The sequence below is a fragment of the Schistocerca cancellata genome, chromosome 4 (genome assembly GCF_023864275.1).
Source record: "Schistocerca cancellata isolate TAMUIC-IGC-003103 chromosome 4, iqSchCanc2.1, whole genome shotgun sequence".
Lineage (NCBI taxonomy): Eukaryota > Metazoa > Arthropoda > Insecta > Orthoptera > Acrididae > Schistocerca > Schistocerca cancellata.
In genome coordinates this window covers 745,707,917-745,729,597 of record NC_064629.1, presented here as the reverse complement: position 1 = coordinate 745,729,597, position 21,681 = coordinate 745,707,917, and the positions used below count along the sequence as shown (strand labels likewise).

Below are 21,681 nucleotides of genomic sequence, written 5' to 3'. Positions count from 1 at the left end.
ATTGCATTATGCACTATGCTTCAAGCTTTAGGTAGTTTGATGCCTTACGGGATAGTTTGTTGTGTGCTAAGATTGTTTTGTTTGTTTTCATTTCTTACAGTTGCGGGTCCATTAGCGTTGTATGCTGTGATCACTGAATGATGTCAGAGGCAAGTCTGCAAAATGTTGTTAGGAGAAAATCTCAACACTGCTGTCCTGGACAGGGGATTGCTGCACAAGGTCAGCCGAGAGAGATGTTTTGTGCATTATGTTCCCGCACTGGCAGAAATTATTCTTAATGATGTTCCTAGCTAATCTGTTGCTGACAAGATGCTGATATGTAGTGATGTCAAAATAAATGATAATCTTAAAATGGTGGAGCTTACAGAACTAATCTCTCTCCACAAGCAATGGTTCACAAGATATAAAACTGACAAGCTGACAAACACACACGGACACACAGTCATTAGGCTGCCACTTCATCACTGCCATTTCGACCCAGCAGAATTGATATGGACCTAAATTGAAGGTCATGTTGCAATAATAATCATTTAAGAAATACTCTGTCTACAATCCAAGCACTCACCAACAAAGCTATTAGAAAAGTCACCACTGAAGAATAGAAGAAAGCAGTCCATCATACATAGCACATCCATGTAAAAATATGTCAGAATGAAGCTATTTTAGAAAATTCCATAAAATAAATTATCATATCATTTAACAAAAACAGTGATGGCGGTCATTTCAAGCACCGAGTTTTTTTCACTGTCATTGCAGAAAAAGATACACAGTTGCATTAAGAAGAATATTTGTAGGATGGTTGGGGGCCAAAGGTGCTATGCTTGATGAAGCACCAGCACTGCCACCAATCCATCCCGATCGCCACACCATACCATACCATGACCATGGCAATGGGCCAAACACCAGGGGAAGAAGACAAAGAAAACAGGAAACAAAATCATAAAAAAGACCAGACAAAATGTGAAAAAGAGGAAAAAAACATGGCTTGTGTGGATGCAAGGCCTAAAGCCTCCCAAACCAATGCCAATGTTAACCGAGGGACTCCAATTGTGGAATGAAATTCAGGTACTTAAATCTGGGAGGAAAAACTACTTTCCTGAAGAAAACACAGGACGGACATAGCCATAAGACGGTCATCCACTAACATCCGGAACAAGAAAGATGGGAGGGCATTATTAGTGCGAAGGGCCAAAAGGCAAAGGCAGTCCAGCAAAATATGGATCTTCATGACAGGGGCCCTGCAACTACAAGGGGAGCGGAGGGCAGGCCTCATTACGGAGTAAAAAATCAGGGGTCAACCTGGTATGACTGATACAAAGAAGACAGAGGATGGTATATTCTCACTGAGAGAGGGGGGGGCAGGGGGGGGGGGGGAAGAATGGCATGTGGTGGGAGTCCCCACGATCACATAAAGATTATCAGACAGTGGGGTGGGCCACAACTGAGGTCACGGATTGAAGAGACCAAGGGGAGTCTGGAAAAAACACTGTGCAACTGCCTGAAAACCACTCATCGTGCCCATGCATACCAAAACCTGGGTGAAGGAGGACTGCTTAATAAAGTAGACGGCCTAATAGATTATTGTCAGTTTTGCAGTAAATATCCCACACATGGAAGGCAAGAGATAGTGTTCTGTGCCAACAGAAGACATGAAGGCATATCCCACATGATCAGCAGGTTGAGAGCTGTCACTGTAAAAAAACAAATAGCATCCCAAATCTCCTGTAAGAGCGGGTGGAACAAACAACAGAACCACTGCGGCAATGGAGACTTTTGGACACTGGAACAGATCCATCAGAATCCTGGACCACGGAAATAACCAAGGAGGGGGAGTGGGGGTGTTTCAGAGAGAACATGGGAAACAGGACAAAGAAGGAAGGTGGCAATTGCATCAGAGAGAAGCAAGGCAGAGCCCAACCAGTAAAGCCACCTGAGGTCGGGCAGTGGGTGGGTGACATTTGAAAGCCGCAAAAAGAGGTGCGTACAGGGAAAGAACGGATAGCGATGGTATTGGAAACAAGGAGCTGGGCCTACCAAACTGAAAGAGGGCAGGGGGGGATCCCAACATTAGTCAGAAAACTATCGACAGGGAAAGCGCGGAAAGTTCTGGTGACCAAACGGATACCATGATGATGGACCAGGACCAAGTGACCAGTGTGGAAGGGGCAGCTGAGTCAAACTTGACGACCATAGTCCAGACAGAGAGAACTAAGGCCCGATAAAGGCGGAGAAGAGTCAAATGATCTGTGTGCCCCAAGAGGTGTGGGCAAGGAAGTGATGGACATTTAGTTTACAAGAAAACAGCAAATCTTCAGAAGGCATTTATGTTGTACCAAATAAGCTTATCGTTAAAAAGAAGACCCAAGAAACAGAACTGAGGGACCATGGTCAGGTGCTAGGTATCGAAGTAGGGCTCTGGACAAGGACAGACCATTGTACAGCAACAGAAATGCATTATCCACGATTCAAGGGGTGAAAACTGAAAACCACATGAGTGTGTCAACGGAGAAGTGCATCTGATAGCAACCTGGAGCTATCACTCCACAGGGGATACCAACTGGGAACCAGCCCAGTTACAGAATTAATGCCATTCTAATGGTCTGCAGAGGGATGACAATGTTGCCAACTCTATCTAGGGACAACCTGGTGGGACAGGAACTGGTGAATAAAAGTTGGAAGATGGATGCAAAGACCCCACTCGTGCAGTGTAAAAAGATGTGATGGAGCCAAGCCATGTTGTAGGCCTTAATATAAAACAAAACCCCGACAAGATGGCAGCGCTGAGGAAAGGCTTGCCACACTGCAGTTTCCCATCAAAGCAAATGATCGATCAGAGATTGTTCCTTCTTGAAAGCCACACTGATAAGGAGATAAATGGTCCCAAGATTAGAACAGAGCAGATGGGACACCATCCATACAAATAAACTACTGGCCATTAAAATTGCTACACCACAAAGATGACGTGCTACAGATGCAAAATTTAACCGACAGGAAGAAGATGCTGTGATATGCAAATGATAAGCTTTTCAGAGCATGCTAACAAGGTTGGTACCGGTGGCGTCACCTACAACGTGCTGACATGAGCAAAGTTTCCAACCGATTTCTCATACCCAAACAGCAGTTGACTGCCGTTACCTGGTAAAACGTTGTTGTGATGCCTCGTGTAAGGAGGAGAAAAGTGTACCATCACGTTTCCGACTTTGATAAAGGTTGTATTGTAGCCTATCGTGATTGCAGTTTATTGTATCGCGACATTGCTACTCACATTGGTTGAGATCCAATGACTGTTAGCAGAATATGGAATCAGTGGGTTCAGGAGGGTAATACGGAATGCCGTGCTGGATCCCAACGGCCTCGTATCATTAGCAGTCGAGATGACAGGCATCTCATCCGCATGATCCGCATGGCTGTAACGGATCGTGCAGCCACGTCTCGATCCCTGAGTCAACAGATGGGGACGTCTGCAAGACAACAATCATCTGCACGAACAGTTCAACGACGTTTGCAGCAGCATGGTCTATCAGCTCAGAGACCATGGCTGCAGTTACCCTTGACACTGCATCACAGACAGGAGCGCCTGCGATAGTGTACTCGACGACAAACCTGGGTGCACGAATGGCAAAAACGTCGTTTTATCGGATGAATCCAGGTTCTGTTTACAGCATCATGATGGTCGCATCCGTGTTTAGCGACATCACGGTGAACGCACATTGGAAGCATGTATTCATCATCACCATACTGGCGTATCACCCGGCGTGATGGTTTGGGGTGCCAATGGTTACACATCTCGGTCACCTCTTGTTCACACTGACGGCACTTTGAACAGTGGACGTTACATTTCAGATGTGTTACGACCCGTGGCTCTACCCTTCATTCGATCCCTGCGACACCCTACATTTCAGCAGGATAATGCACGACTGCATGTTGCATGTCCTGTACGGGCCTTTCTGGATACAGAAAATGTTCGACTGTTGCCCTGGCCAGCACATTCTTCAGATCTCTCACCAATTGAAAACGTCTGGTCAATGATGGCCGAGCAACTGGCTCGTCACAATACGCCAGTCACTACTCTTGATGAACTGTGGTATGGTGTTGAAGCTGCATGGGCAGCTGTACCTGTACACGCCATCCAAGCTCTGTTTGACTCAATGCCCAGGCGTATCAAGGCCATTATTACGGCCAGAGGTGGTTGTTCTGGGTACCGATTTCTCAGGATCTATGCACTCAAATTGCACGAAAATGTAATCACATGTCAGTTCTAGTACAATATATTTGTCCAATGAATAGGAGGGGCAGTGCTCCACCACAGGATCAGCCGGAAGTGAAAGGAGCCCACTGAGAGGGGGGAAGGAAGTTAGGGCAGTGGGTGTAGGTGGTCTGTCAGGAAGGAGACAGAGATTGTAAACAATGACCAGAGTTCAAGAGAACCTGGACAACAATTGCTTCCAATTTTATATGAAGGGGAAGCCATGTACTAACAACGTCTGTATAGGCCAACATGCAGACACCACCCGAAGACCTCAAATGGCCAACATGCTTCTGACAGAAAGCGCGAAACCCACAAACGGTTGGAGAGTGAGCATCAGCAAAACAAGATTCCTGGAGGACGACACAAGCAAACAAGATTCCTGGAGGATGACACAAGCAATGGAGTAAAAGGAAATAAAGAATTGCAACTCTGCAAAGTGATGGTAGTATCCACTACAATTCCATTGAAGAAGTGCAGAATGGAGATCCAAATGGAAGGCGAATGGGCCGAAACTGGTCACGTCTCCAGGTCACCATCCACCACTAACAAGGAATATGTACATGTATAAACAGGAGGTCTGATTCAGGTTGCAAGGGGGGAGTTGATACCTCCGGGGGCACCACAGGGCCTTGTCCAAAGACTTTTACTTTTGTTTTTCTTCATCTTCTCTTCCTCCTCCTCCTCCTTCATAGGTCAAAGAGGGCAGGGCCTGGAGAGAGAACAGGCTTCAGCAAGATCTGGAACTGAGAGAAAGAGTGGGTGACCTTGGGTCACAAGGACTGTGGGTCCCACAGCCGGTTTATGGCAGCAGGCCTCCAGTCTGAGAGAAGTTGGGGGTGGGGGCTCCTTAGAGGGGCACCTATCACCGGCAGATGCTGAAAAAGGGGAACTTCTCCAACGAGGTAAGGGGAGTGGTACCCGGAGGGGACAGTGTGGGAGCCGCAGAGGAGTGAGACAGGAGAGGGGGCAGGACTAGGGTACTGAGGAGGGTGAAAAGATGTGACAGAAACAAAAGTTAGATACCACAGACACAATATGAAGATGGCCATATATCTGATGAGCCTCAGTGTAGGATAAACGATCAAGGGGCTTTTATTCCTGTATCTCTTCTCCTTCTTATAAACCAGACAATCTGGCAAGCGTGATGAGTTATGGTCGTGACAATTAATACATCTGAGTGGTAGAAGACGTGTCCACAATCACTGCATAGTGTGTGCAAAACAATCAAAAACATTTTATGGGTGACGGGACATACAGCTTCACATCACACCATCACACTGGTTAACACACAAGGGAGGGCTGGAAAGGGGGGGGGGGGGGGGGATTTTCTAGATTTTTGCCTCAGATTTCCCGGTTAAAAATACAGTTTTTTTCCCGGGTGAAAATAAACTTTTACTGGGTGCAAATAAACTATACCCTGGATGAAAGGGCATTTTTTTTTTCTGTGTTAAGTGACAAGATTCTTATCAATCCTTTACATGGTAAAGGTTTTCTACACCAGCGTAGAACTTTCTGGAACTTTAGGAAATTAAACCCAGCAAAAAACAACACATTTCGGAAACATGTTTAATTCCCACAACATGTACACTACATACTTTAGTACTATGAAGGTATAAATGCAAATTCTGCCAAGTACAGTATGGTAGTTTCTGAATCACTGAAATTGAGATTCGGATGTGCTTTTCTCAGATAATCATAGCTCATGCCACGATATCGCCAGCCAATGACAGCAAATATTCAGAACATTTGACATGTGATGTACTCTGCCAATAGCAACTTCACTTTAGTAGCGTGAACACACAACTAGGAAAAATTCATGGTTTAAATTTATATACATATATACAGTATAGCTAAAAGAAAAGCTAAGCTTTTGCATTCAATATTGGTCATCAAAATTTGTTTGCTGTTTTTTCTGAGAATGCGATCAGGCAGGATCCTAACAGCACATCTTAAATTGCATCATCAGCTGAATATCTCTGACAAACACTATTACAAATTTCACTACTGTGCAGCAAACATTTTGTGGGTTACCTGGTTGAATAAATGTTCCAGCAAGCATTTTTCCATAGAAAAGTCAATTACATGTGAAAGTGCACAGCCGACTTCCTTCCCCATCCTTCCCTAATCCAATGGGACCAATGACCTCGCTGTTTGGTGTCTCCCCCCCCCCCCCCCCCCTTTTTTTAAAGGATAATTTTTGCATCATTACTGCATAATTTGTAATCTATGAAAGAACTAAAATAAACATGAAAAACTGACCTTGAAGCTTGGTATTTTATAGCATGTGTTGCCGTTTAAGATGTATCAAATAGCAATACAACAGAAAAATTTTAAAGAATGGCATAAATGGTTCGTGTTCTGCGCCCAAAATTGTTTCTAAGTGGCTGGTCCTCAAGGTGTTTAAGTTTTGAATGAGATTTAAACACACTGTGATTTAAGAAACTCACCACACATTCTCACACATAGTGTAATTCATCTTGTATAAATAGAAATTTACTTTGAAAGTAACACTTCTCAAACCACCATTTGCAACATTTTCCCATGACATATCAGGACGGTAAACATTTTTGACATCACACTCACTGAAAACAGTTTGCTGTTATGAAGTATTGCACAGTCTTCGTTCTAAAGCCTTTGACACTTGTGTGTGCACTGTTTTTTGTTCAGGGTGTATAGGCGGAAAAGGAAAAAACATTCCCGGGTTTTTCCTGATTTCCCAGTTAAAAAATTACACTTTCTCCCGGGCCAAAATACGATTTTTCTGTGTTAAGTGACAATATACCTTCCCTTGGGATCATAAAACTGATCAATCCCTTGAATGGTTAAGGTTTTATACACCGGTGTAGAACCTCCCGCCACTTTAGGAAACGAACACCAGAAAAAAATGTGTTTTGGAAAGGTCTCTGATGTGCAGCAACATGTATGCTGCATATTTTTGTATTACGAAAGTATATAGTCGAATTCCAATAAACACAGAACGTTAGTTTCCGAAGCATTGAAATCGTGAGGTGCTTTTCTTAGCCAATCATAGCTCATGTCATTTGATCTCGCCAGCCAATGATAGCAGATATTTATTGCGTTTACATGGGGCTCTGAAAACTGTATTTAGTAAATTGATCTCCAAGTACCGCTTCTGCATGGTCATGTAAACATTTCAAAACCGATTTGGAAATCCACTTCTGGTTGTCTGTTCTCCAATCCTGCAGTCGATTTTCGCTCCCATGTAAACACAAATGGTTTTTAAATGTGCTTGGGCTGTCAGGTTTCATTTTATTTTTAAAAATGTTCAGGTAATATGGACAGAGTTGCTTTTTGTAGAGTGAACAATAAGCAGAAATGTTAGATTCACTATTTACAACTAGTCTAATTGAAGAGAAATAGCGATTGTGCTGACTAAATAGCTGTTTTCCAGGTGCCATAGTTAACTGCGCGAGCAAATCAACTTCAGACCTTAACGTGCAAACACGACAGCGAAAACAGTTTCTGAAATTTGGTTTTTGTCTTTCGGAAGATGAGTTGCATGTAAAAATAGTGATTCAGAGCACAGGACACGTGATGTAGTCAGCCTATAGCAACATCACTGTTAAGTTGTTCGAACACACAAATAGGAAAAGTTGATGGTTTAAATTAACGTACATAGTGTAGCAACAAGAAAAGCTAAGCTTTCATATATAACATTTGTCTTTTTTTGCATGTGTTGCAGTTTGATACATCACACAAATGTGGCAGTAAAATTTAAAGTAATGGCATAAATGTCCGGTCTTCTGGGTTCGAAATTCTTCAAAGTGGCTGGCCCTCAAAGTGTTAAGCTTTAAATTAAAATGAAACACTCTGTGAGTTAAGAAATTCAAAGCACGTTTGCACACATAACGTAACTCAAAATGCGTATAATAAAATGTACTTTGAAAGTAACACTTTTCAAACGACCAGTCGCAATGATCCCATCCGTCCCAGAAGATAATAACGCGCACTTGAAATTCCACAAATAGTAAAATAAATTGACTGCCTGTGTGGAAAAGATTAATTAATACTTGACTGCCAAAAACCCGGAAATAAAATAAAATCAGAAAACAAATTAATAACATATTGTCGCAGAAAAAAGCTGAGTAGCTCTGTGATTTAGTGGTTTTGATACTAAACTGTTGCATGGAAGGTCGTGAGTTCAAAACTCACCTAGATTGTACAATTTTAATTTCTATATTCAGTTCGAGTACATTCTAGAAGTATCCACAAATGTAAATAATCATTGTACTGGAATGTTCTGTAGTTGTATATATATACTCTGTGTGTTCTGGCCAGAGGCAGTTCGCTCCGCATTCTTCTATGTGCAAGTGCTGAATAAAACCTTTGTTAAGTGAAGTTAGTGTTCGTCATTCTTCTAATAACACCTTCTTCTATGTAACATTATTCTGGTGGACATGCTGGTTACTGGAACTTGTTATAGCGCACATTATCGATGACACAGTGGCTCCCATCAGGCCACGACAGAGCCGCCGTTTACATGGCAAGAAACCCGACTTCAAGCCATATTCAACAGATCACAATCTATGAGACGCAGAAGAACAGGAGGATGTTATGAGGACAGCAACTGTGTACCACCACATGGGACATCCTTCTGGGTTCTCTGGTGACGATGGCCTAGATTCAAACAAGTGGCTTAAGGTATATGAGCGTACAGCCAAATTTAACAAATGGGATGACACTGTGTGTTTGGCTAATGTATTTTCCTACTTGGAGGGAACTGCCAAGCAATGGTATGAGAACAACGGCGAGAAGTTCATTAACTGGGAAGTATTCCAGGTGGAACTGTGCAAGTATTTCGGTGACACACAATGAGAGAAGTGCGAGGCTGAAGATAAATTGAAGCGCAGGGCACTGTGTCCAGGAGAAACTACAGCATCATACATTCAAAACGTCTTGGAGCTGTGTAAAATAGTGGATCCTAGAATGAAGGAGGAAGATAGAAGATAAGGTTGCACATCTCATGATGGGTTTTGCTGAGGACATGTATCAAGCTCTACTCCTGAAGGAGGTTTCAACAGCAGACGAATTCATACAATGGTGCCAGTATATCGAGACAATGCATCAAAAAAAGAATTACATGCAAGAAGTTTGACTTCCAAACATTGTATCGATGTATGTGATGGAAGAAGCAACTGATTTCACCAGTGTTCATCATCAGATAGTGAGAGAGGAAGTTCAGAAGGCACTTGGATTGCTCGGTGAGCACAAAACAGAGATGCTTCAAGAGGTCATAAAGGAGGAAGTAGAAGAGACATTGAACCCAACCTCTCGTCCTTCATTTCCCTTTAAAACGGCGAAAAAGTTGAGACCCAGGCGGAGTTACGTTCCTACAATGCCACATGAGGAACCTGTTTGGGCACCAAAGAAGACTGACATCTAGAGGACCCAGGGTAACCAACCAGTATGTTTCCACTGTGGACGACTGGGAAATGTGGTGCACTATTGTCGAGAAAGGCGGCGGATATTTGATGACGGCCGTGCCGGAAGATCTTAGCTGACATCAACTCCGGGACGACGAAGATGAACAATAAGATGTGGGTGCAGAATGATGTAGGTCACCCTCGCCGCAAGCCAGCCGCTAGAGAAGACGTTCCCCAACACGCCAATCAAGGTCTCCATCGCCGTTTAGGAGCTCCAGCCGATCACCTAGCTGCTGCAACCAGGAAAACTAAAGGGTGCGACCTTCCTTGGAGGTGAGGCTGCTGAAAAGAAATATCCTCTGCCGTCAATCACTACAAAAATGATAGAAAACTACGTCGATACCCTCATGGATGGCCAACCAGCCCAAGCTCTTGTTGACTCTGGAGCATCATACTCGGTCATTTCGGAGAAATACCATCACCAGTTGCAGAAAACTGTATTCGTCAACAACAAAATATCTCTACTGAAGGTGGCTAAAAGGAAATACAATGGGACTTTTTGAAAGCTTCTCAGTCAATTATAGATTTTTGTCGCTCGAAGATTATGCTAGATGAGATGAGAAACCATGGATAGGAACATGCGGATCCAAGGGTGTGGAAACTATTTGTGCTGGATGAAGTGATAACTCCTGCAGTCAGCACTAGAAAGGTAACTGTCACATGTCAAGCCATCCATAAACCCATGGATCTTGTAGTGGAATGTAAGAGAAGCATATCACTGACGAATAACTTGGTCATCCCAGCCTCTGTCGTCTCGTTTAAGAACGGATTCGGTGAATTGTGGATAGGTAACTGTCGCCAGAAACAGCAGATCCTTCCAAGGCGCATGTGCATAGCAAACGTTGAGCCATTAATTGAAAAACAGCTGAGTGTCATAGAAACCTCTCATGCCGAGTCTGTCGGCAAAATTAGCGCAACCACTATGAGACAAGATCTTCTAACTTAACTACCACCATATCTCGCTACGGACCAACAGGAAAAGCTACTTGCCACTCTTCAAGAGTTCTCTGAATGCTTCAATCCACAGGTGAAGAGCAAACTAGACAAATCGAAGGTGAAGCACCAGACTAGCACTGGAGACCATCGACCAATAACCCAGACAGCATACCGTGTGTCAGCACCGGAACGTTGAATAATTCACGATGAGGTAGAGAAAATGATGAACAATCACATCATTCAGCGTTTGCAGAGCCCATGGCAGTCACCAGTGGTCCTTATCAGGAAGAAGGAAGGCAGTTGGCACTTTTGTGTTGATTACATGAAGTTTAATAAAATAGCTAAAAAGGACATTTACTCTCTTCCACAAATTGATGATACTTTAGATTGTCTGAAGGGGGCTAAATTTTCTCAACCATGAACATGTACAGGGGATACTGGCAAATTGAAGTAGATAAGGCTGATCGTGAGAAAACTACATTCAGCACCCCTGAGGGCCTGTATGAGTTTAAGATAATGCCGTTTGGTTTGTGTAATGCACCAGCAACTTTTGAATGGATGATGGATAATCTTCTAAGTCACCTGAAGTGAACGATGTGTCTTTGTTATTTAGATGACATTATAGTGTCCTCCAGAGACATTTGATGAACATATAAAAAGAGTGAGGGCCGTTATTAAGTGACTCCAACAAGGCAGACTGAAACTTGAGCCAAGAAAGTGTCTCTTTGGAGCAAAATAAATCGAAGTACTTGGACAACTTGTGTCAAACAAAGGTGTGCGGCCAGATCCAGAAAAGGTGAGATCTATAACAAAATTCCTGATTCCTAAAAGTATTAGAGATGTGAGAAGCTTCCTCGGATAACGTTCTTGTTACCGTCGTTTTATCAAAGACTTTTGTATCAAAGGCAGGCCACTTCAAGAGTTGTTAAAAGCTGATGCTAAATTTATCTGAGGTGCTGCTCAACAAAATTCTTTCGATGTGCTGCGAAAAGCTCTGATGACTGACCCTGTACTTGGTCTGTATGATGAGAAAGCACCTACAGAACTACACACAGATGCCAGCGGGTATGGGATTGGTGCTGTTCTGGTGCAAATTTCAGATGGAAAAGAGAAATTTATAGCCTATGCTTCTAGGACACTTTTGTAAGTACCGAGAAAAACTACTCAACTACAGAAAGAGAATGTCTTGCTGTGATCTGGTTTTTTATCCCAGGTTTCTCCCAGATGAAAAGTGTCTCAGGTTCTTCCCGCATTTCCCAGAGCATATACATCCTGTTTGTTGTTGTAAATGGCACATTTCTTTTGCAACTAAAGCTCTATTTTGGTGTTGTTATCTTGTATTTGTTTTATTGCTGCAGTATTATTCTGCAGTAGCAGGATAAAGTAAAATCCTTCGCTGAAGTATCAGTTCTTACCAATTAAAATTACAAAAATTCAGTGGAAAACTGAAGCAACAAAAAATACCTGGAATTAAAAAAAATCCCAAATTTTTCCAAGATGAAAAAATTTCTGGGTTCTTCCTGGATTTCATGGTTGTCCCAGCGAATATACGCCTTGTGTAATATGAATCATAGTCTGCAGGGAAAAAAATGCGAAACATTGCTTGCAATGAAAACAATGAACTTAACCTGTGTGTGGCAACAACTGAGATCAGCCATGTGAAGTCTGAATGCTTCCAATTCATTCCAATAATGCTGACTGTGTCTAAAAGCAGCACAAGTGGACACTTCCAAGTGGCTCCGAACCTGGGATGGGACCCGACCATTGGGTGTTTCGGACTGTTTGATGCTGGACTAATGGATGTCTACTTACTGCTCAAAGTTAGGTAAAATAAATCTACTGAAACAGCTTTCTGCAACTTGCAGCAAATCCTTAATGTTACACACAAAGATAAATTCAACAGTGGGCTGTTTTTAGATTTATTTATACCTTTGAGCTGATCGATAATCATCTTCCGCTGCTTAGGAAATTATACAAACATGGTATTCATGGCACTATCCACAACTTGTCTGTCATATCTTTCAGCCAGGCAACAGTCGTTAGAAAATATGTCATGAAAGTAAAAGTTATGTTTCAGAATAGAGGAAAGTTAGTTCTGGAGTATCTAAAGACTCTGTCTTTGGCCCTAATACTGCTCTTAATTTTTATAAATGATTTACCATAACACCTGTCAGCAACAGAGGCAGTGTTGTTAGCAGATGAGTTATTAAAGTACAGACATAATGAAAATGATTTGTAGTTGGAGGTCTGTGACAACAGAAGACGCAGCAAGATGGTTTAGAAGCAGTTGGAGAGTAGTAAATGAGAAGAAATTGGTATGGGTGAGATTTAGCAATTTGAATGTTTCTGCTCTGTTTTGAAGTGAGCAATAATAGGTGTGTGGATGAAACTATGTGAGTGAGTGGTGACTGTGTTCTTTGTGTGTGTGTGTGTGTGTGTGTGTGTGTGTGTGTGTGTGAGAGAGAGAGAGAGAGAGAGAGAGAGAGAGAGAGAGAGAGAGGAAATTATCTATCCTTTCCTAAAGAATAAAAACTATACTTTCCTACAATATGTGATCTAACTCATAATGTTTATAGATTGCTTAATACCTTTTGCCCTCTGTTCCTCTTCCTTTAGCTTCTCCAGAATATTATGTTCCTCTGCCACAAACATCCGATCAATCATTATCAATTCTGATGTGTTTACTTCACGCTGAAAAGCAAACAGTATGAAATTCATAAGATGCAGGGAGGGAAATGGAATACAGACACTTAAAATGCTGTTATATCATTACACATCCAACTTCTCATGCATGACAACACATACATATCTGAACCAATAATGAATCGTACAGATACAATGTAATCCACAATGGAATAAAATACTTACATAATTATAGAGATGTAAGAAAATGTGAATATATTGCACAAAATTCTGATTTCGATCATTGTGTGACCATTATTTGTGCTAGTATTAAAGCCCTGTGGACTTATAAACACAAGCAGTAAAACTATAATATCTGTACATATCAAACAAACATACTAGTCAGACCCAAGGTACAAAATCAACTGGGCTAGGGCTTTAACAATAGCACTGATGATAGTCACACAGTGTTTGAAATCGACTGGCAACTGTAAAATATTTACCAAAAACCTAACTTTGGAAGTAGCACTGTTTCATTTATACAAAAATGACAACAAATAACTTAACATTCCTCAGTATTTGGCTCTCCATTTCCTTCTTGTCTGATCTTATCATGGCTACCAGCCTATCTGCACAGATTCCATTTGCATACTCCCAGCCTCAACACAGTGCAAACTTATACTTATCTCCCCCCCCCCCCCCCCCCCTACTGTACCTGACAACGCTACATGTGACTCCAATAAAAGAGGCAACACAGTAGCTCAGGGGCCCTGAGGGCAGCAAATAGACAACTGCTGGACCCACCCACTTTACCCACAGTAATGTCAATCACTAATATATTTTATCAAAGTTTAACTTCTGTACTGATTCAAGCCAGAGAAATTATATCAATGATGTGAAAGGCATCACAAGCTATAGATAACACATCAGCATGGGCTGCTCTTCCTCCACAGACATTTAGACACCTTACTGAAAGTGTCGGGAGCAGAGTTCAAGATGTCATAAAGGCGAAGAGTTGACACACCTCATATTAACATTCACCAATAGGTGCCCTGATACTTACAATCAGATAATACGATTTAAACAGGAACGAGTAACTGGAAGGAACACAGATTTATCTATGATAGCACAATTAAATACTTTTCCACTATCATTATGAAATTAGCACTTCCACAGACTTTCCAGTGTTGGAAAAATGCAACAAAATTTTATCAGGAAATTATTCCCAAACACCAAAACAGTCTTGCATTTATCAAAACCGACTACAGACAGCCAGTCGCAGATCAAGATTTTGATAAGTCTACAGTAGAAATCTCACTCCAAGGTTAGAATGGCAGTTTCAGCTTCAAATAGTCCTAAGGTTACGGAGATGAGCAAATTTCTACATTCAACTCAATCTATGTTGGATTTGCTCTAACAGTTTTACTGACATTAAATGTTTTATTATAACTGCCACTCCAGTTTAGTAGCAAGTCTTTCTGATGCTTGGTTTCACAAAAAACTGTCTCCTATGCTGTCTTGACAGCTTTACTAGCTGTCTTCTTTCTACAGTGGCAACCCCCGACATCTGTATTTACAAAACTCCAGCTGTTTTCTGCTCTACTTTTCAATTATGCATCAGCATTCAAATTGTTTCCTATAAATATCACGTCCAGGAAAGTCACAAAGTTAAAACTAAAAATCATAGTGCCTTCATTTCAAAGGAAATTAGATGCAATGAAATGTAGAAAGATACTGACAATGCCAAGAAACTGTTCTGTTGCTGGCAAGCAGTAGATGTATGAGCCTTTTGGATCTCAAAATTATTGCTAAGACAAAGGTGCTGCACGGAAAATGACGTCATGAAAAAGAAAATTATTGCCAAATGAAGCACGGATTAACAGGTAAAAAAACAACATATTACATGGCATAGTAGTTATAATTCTTGGGTGTTCTTTGGTAAAAATTTATCAGTTGATAACATAGCAGCTGTTCTGTTTTGTGAAGGCTTCAACATTTAGTGGAGAAAGATGGAAAAATAGTATAGCACTTATGGAATGGGTTTAAATATTAAAATGCTACCTACAAAATGTCACACCTAATAAAAACAGTAAAGAGCTACTGAGTGTACTAACAGAAGCTGATAGTCATTGGTAGAACGCCAAACCAAGATCTCTGAGAAAAACCACTAATGTCCCCATGTTTACTACAACAATCACAGAAACACATGAGTATCTGTAGAGGTTTTTGTGGTTGGTTTCATAATGAGGTTTTCCTAAACACCGAAAATACCTCATGTCTACAGGGTTTCCAAGCAAAGCTCTTCGCTTGCTGCACTCAATGAGACAACAACTAAGAAGAATCTACTATCTAACGTATCAGTCCTAATTCAGGCCATGAGCTAAAGAGTTACTGAAACACTGTCATTGGAAAATTGCTACTTCTGAATCACAGTCACAACACACCATTTCAAAACAGATACATGCCAGCATCAAGAAGCACACTATATACTGGGTAGTTGAAGCTCAAAGTATAGTGTGGGAAAATACCTTAAAATTATCATGGAAAAACTTGCTAAATGCTTTGGAAAAAACAGAAACTGATAAACTTCTTTCAAACTTAATAATGATGCAGAACTCTTGCTCAATGACAGTGAGCGTTAGAGATGGCTATCAAAGTTGTTGGTAGCGAAATACAGGTCGACCAAGAGTCTGGTGATGAAAGTGCTACAGAGGAATTTGTTTTGTCAATGAAATGTTTTAAAGCATTTGTAACTGTCATGGCATTTGTGGAGCTGTGACCCAGATTGTCAGCCCCTCACAAAGGGAAACAAAAAGTTTTTTAATACTATTGTGTGAATGTATATACAACGATGAGCCAAAACATTATGATTATCTGCTCCATTGTGTGTCAATCTACCACAGATTCGACAAGTCCCCCGATGAGTTCCAGAGATTTGTAGCACCAGATGTCTATGCACAGGTCACGCAATTCCTGTAAATTACACGGCAGTGACTCGTGGGTGCGGAGCTGGCACCCAATAGCATCCCAGATGCGTTCTATCAGTTTCTGATGGGGGGAGTTTCATAGATGAAAGTTCGCTATAATGCTCCTCAGATCACTGTGGCACAATTCTGACCTGGTGATGAAGACAGTTACGATGTAGGAAGATGCCGTGGCTGCCAGGATAGACATCAAACATGAAGGTACATAGGTGGTCACAATAATGTTTACATAGTCCACAGCTGTCTCCGTGTCTTCGATTACTGCCACAGACACAGTGGAAGCTCAGGTGAATGTCCTCCATACATAACACTATCGGCTCATGTCTGTAGCACAGGGCACGTTTCAAACAATGATTCACTCGGATAATGGTGTAACTGGACACAACCATTGAACTGATACAGCAAGAAATGTGATTCGTCCAATCGGGTAACATATTTACACTGATGCACAGTCCAATGTTGATGATCCTGTGCCCACTGAAATTGTAACTGATGACGGATCGAGTTGATGTAAGAAAGTGTAGGGGTCGTCTGCTGCAGAGCCCCACATCCGACAATGTACACCAAATGGTGTGCTGTAAAAAACTCGTGCCTGCACCGACACTATACTCAGTAGTGTGGATGTCCGACAGCTTGTTGCCTATTCATGGTTTCACCATCCTTTGACCACTTTTCGCACATGCTTATGACAGTAATACGCAAACAGGCAACCAGTGCAACCATTTCCAATATGCCACTTTTTGTACACTCAGTCATAACAATATGTCCTTTGTAAAAGTCACTTATCAAAATGTTATGGCTCATTGGTGTCTGTATGTTTCAGTGGTTCCGTATACAATTTAACATTTGTTCATTACTACCATTACATATATACATATCAGTTCTTTCAAAAAATGATGTTTTATGTTTCAATTATGTACAGATGTCAATTGCACACTGTACCTTCCAAATTCAAAGTCTTTGTATCACGTGAGGTTGTTCATGACCTGATCATCTTCGATAGTTGGCGTTCTACAGTATTTCACTTGAAGAAAATCCTTTCCCAGGTAAATGAAGTGTTTCTAGCTTGTATGTTCTACATGGAAACCCAGATGCTTGTTCCTCTGTTTTCTTTTCCTTCCTAGGTGAACTTTTGGAATATTAATTTTAACAATGTTGATTTACATAGTACTGCTGCTGAATTAATCAGTTAGTCAACTTAAAGAAAATGAGCCATTTATATAGCATATAACTAATATTATGAGGTTACAATGAAATTGCAATTGCATATTAGAAATCAAGCCACTCAAAGAGACCGCAAGTTAATTATTTTTCACGGATTATTAATTATTTTTCACAGATTAATGCAACATAATTGAATTAGCTGTGATGATATCACAGAATGCAAGACAGAAACACTGGAAAGCATTATAGCAATACCTGCTTAGTGTTACAGGTTGTTACACAATATTGTTCATTAGCCCTACCTTTAGGAATTGTCATCAACACGAATGCTATGATTATCCATTTCATTTCAAGAAATAAACAATGTAACGAGTAGTTGTGAGGTAACGCTACAATACTACTACTTCCAAGGGAATAGTCTCACAGTATGAGAACTAATTTTACATTTATGGGCCAGATACAAGGATTAAAATATTGAGCATTTGATAAAGCAAGAATTCATTTCAATACCTGCCATACTCCCATCTTCTGTTCAACAAGAAAAACAAAAATTGTTGCTGCTCTTATCATAAGTATGACTGAGTCATTTAGATGAACTACTTATAATGGAATCGTCCAATAAGACATGTCGAAACCTACCCTGAAATTTTTTTACACAGGAAGAAAACAATGAAAGAAATGTACTGCCAAAATTTTAGCTGCTAAGAGGCACTGCAAGTATTTTGTAAAAAATGTTGAAGTTACACATTTTTGCCATGCGAATAACAGCTTACAACAGCAGTTTGCACAGCCCTGCCCACCTAGCACGCGACTCGGTGAATCACTCATGCAGCACCACACAGCGGAATTATCTGGAGTTGACAGACACCAATGTTAAGCATCTCAAGCCTGGTATACTATGGAGGGATGTCTCACGAAAGCACAATAAATATTAATTCAGCTTTATCTGTAATTACAATACTTACTAATACTGCGAAAGGCAATTGATAATTTGTAATAGATGTTACCTGGGTGGCTAATACGAGAGAATAGTGACTGGGTACTATAGTGTCAGAGAAACTATCAACAAACGGTAACCTGAAATGTCCTTTACAAATTACGATCGGGTAGTGTCGTGTTTTCTGTTTACAAATGTACTGCTGACCTCGGCTGTGTGTGTGTGTGTGTGTGTGTGTGTGTGTGTGTGTGTGTGTGTGTGTGTGTGTGTGTGCGCGCGCGCGCTTGGTTGCGCATGCGCAGTTGCTATAGTGCACATTCCTACTGCTGCCTGGTGCACTACAAATTTGACAATTTTCAGCTTCTTTTAAAATACTTACAGTGGCTCTTAGTAGCTAAAATTTTGACAGTGCTCATTTCTTTCTTTGTCTTGTTTCTGTGTAATAACTTTCAGGGTAGGTTTCAACATGTGCTACTGGACCATTCCCTTGTCAGTCGAATCTATACCACCAGCGACTATCATCATCATTTCAGATATTAGTTACGTTAGGAATGGGAAATATGACAAAGCCTGTAACTGGAAGACACTAGAAAGTAGAAAGGTTAAAAGTTCAATGTCTGATCATCAAGGGAGGGAGACGGGGTGATGTGTGTGTGGGAGGGGGGATGAGGGTGGGAGAGGCTTGTTACACAGCTTCCTTAAGGAGATACAGGGAATTGGTTGGATTTAGGAAAATGGTCAGCTGGATATATGATCCACACACCTTCCGATTACAAGTCTAGCAATTTTACTTAAGTCAACTCATTACATCCTAACATTTTCTTCAAAATTAGTGCAATTAGACTGCAGAAACTTGCCCGACCTGCTACATTCCTCAAAGGGTGTAATCTTGAGATGTCACTTTCACCTCAATGTAATGTTATTTTACAGTGCAAATCACAAATACAACATTTCTTCTAGTTTCTTGTAACTTTCAAGCATGGTATCCTAAAATTACGAATGCAATAGCCTGACACTGCAAATAATGAGGATGATTTAATGACCAATTAATTAAACAGAAAATATAAAAATTCCTTTCATAAACAGCAGTACAATTTCACAGAACTATTTCCTACAAGTTAAGAAGGGAAACACAAATTCCTTCTCCTCATTTAGAAATATAATACATGTCCATCAATTGTTCACATGCTTACCATGCTCTCCATCAACAGCAAATAGTTGTATTTATTCATCATTTGCCGAAATTTATCTAACAGATGTTTCGCAGTTGCTTCAAATATTTCATCAGCTTTCTCCAAATCTTTCTGGCTCAAGACCTTTTCATTATACACATGATACCGAATAAGGCGCTTACATGCATCGCGAGAACTTGAAAAAGGTGTCTGCACATCAGGCATTGAAGCTTCAGTTTGATCAGTTTTCAGTTGATGTTCAATGCTGTCAATCAAGAGTTGAAAAATAAATTAACAATCTGTACATGCAGTTCACATCATTTGTTTCACAAATATACATTTTATTTAACAAATATAATAACAGTATATTTTCACAGAAAAATTATTTACACAATTTAATTTGAAACATGACCCTCCAATGATTTCACAATGGCTTTGACGTTTGCCCCAATTTTTATCATAGAAAAACAAAAAATTGGCTTTAAAGTGTTATCGGTCAGATCCTATTCTATGATTATTTAATGTTCCATTATGTAAAAAGTTGGTTCACATATACAGGATGTCTCTTCTTAAAGAGTCTTCAGCGCATTTTCTCTGGTGTTTTGGCAGACATTTGCAATGTTTAGCCAGAGTCAGTCCAAACAAATATCACTCATCACATTTCATATGACACCCTGCGTCAACTGAAAGCTTCAGTTTGTTTCCTACTGCAAAGAAAATTATTTTCAAAGTGAAATTATAAGTTCCCATTAGATAGAGTGGGCTTAATGTTAGTCTTGTGCGACATTAATTTTATCGACGTGTATCCAGCACGAGGAATAACCAGTACTCCAGTAACGACTCGTGTGCAGTCCTGGCGCATGCTGACTGCTACTGCCATGCAGAATCACTGCTCAGTTGCTGCCAGATTACTGGTTATTATTCTTGTTTTACTGCCCCTGTTAATAGATATTGATAAAACAAATAAGGCACTAGGCCAATTTGGAACCACTCTATTGAATGGGCACATAAAATTCCACTATAAAAATAATTTTATTTGTAACAGGAAACAAATCTACACTTTCCATCAACAGTGGATGTTGCATGAAAAATGCAATGTGCAGCATTTCTTTGGACTGACCCTAGCTACACAATGGGGGGAAAAATAATGCAAATATCTGCATAAATACCAGAGGAAATGTGCATGATGACTCTTAGGGAGGGACGCCCAGTATAAGTTGACCCAAAGAGCCTCCCACATTTTAGTTTACTATCTACCAATAACTTATAACCATTTCAATCAACACGGACTCAAGCGGGCTGCAAGTGGTCCAAACTCTGTGCATCCCTGTTCTGCGTAATTCCACATCAGTTCAATGCAGGATACTAACATTTTCTACTTGACAATCTCGGATTTCTTTCACGTTTTGGTGGTTTCACTGATCCAAATATGAAATGGAAAACTACCAATTTGTAGAGGTATATGAGAATTGTGGAGAAAATTATAGGTTTGCAAAGTTTGGAAACTGTGTGAAATTTACATGTCTGTCTATACATAAATGACTAGAATTCTGGTTCTAATCCGGATACAGCAATGCAACTTATATCATTGAAAATTAACCAGTAGAGCTTCACGCTGATTGCAATTCATAAGGAATGTCATACAAAAATAGGGTTTACATTACTGTAGCGGTATTATGAACCATTTACAGTGTAGCTTCAATGTAAATGCAATAAAACTGGTTACATCTCTTGCCACACGTCTCCAGTAATTAAAATATTAATGTTCGACTGATCTGACACAGGGAAATGGTATGTCCTACCAGTTGGTGTCACTGGATCCAGTCTTTTGAGAACGTCACATCTTCTGATAACACAAATGCCTAGTATGGCAGGAAACACAACTGATGAAGATGGTCCATGTAGATGCAAGATGCTGTTATGTTTCTTCATAAGTTTGTAAGACCTGTGCAACCCATAAATGACTGTCATACATAGCTGCAACATATCCATGTATGCTTGTTAATTTGTTAACAGCATTTCTTTCCAAATAGGAATCAGTGATTGTTCTCTGCCCACAAAAGAATGCAATATTTACATTTGGATCTTTGAAATATGCATACAATTCTGTAAGATTGTGCAACCCTAGCTACTTTTACTTATGTATCCTAACTCAATTTTCTTTTACATACAC

The 21,681-nt window shown here is 40.6% G+C and overlaps 1 protein-coding gene across 1 annotated transcript in view; it reads right to left on the bottom strand.

The window, feature by feature from the left end:
- The window catches only part of LOC126184416 (mucin-5AC-like), a 309,546-nt gene that overhangs the window by 6,121 nt on the left and 281,744 nt on the right, over positions 1–21,681 (bottom strand). The window contains exons 17-18 of the mRNA XM_049926804.1: positions 19,530–19,773; positions 13,218–13,320 (exon numbers count right to left, since the gene is read on the bottom strand). Coding sequence (XP_049782761.1) covers positions 13,218–13,320; positions 19,530–19,773 — 347 coding nt within the window. The remainder of the gene's footprint in view (positions 1–13,217; positions 13,321–19,529; positions 19,774–21,681) is intronic.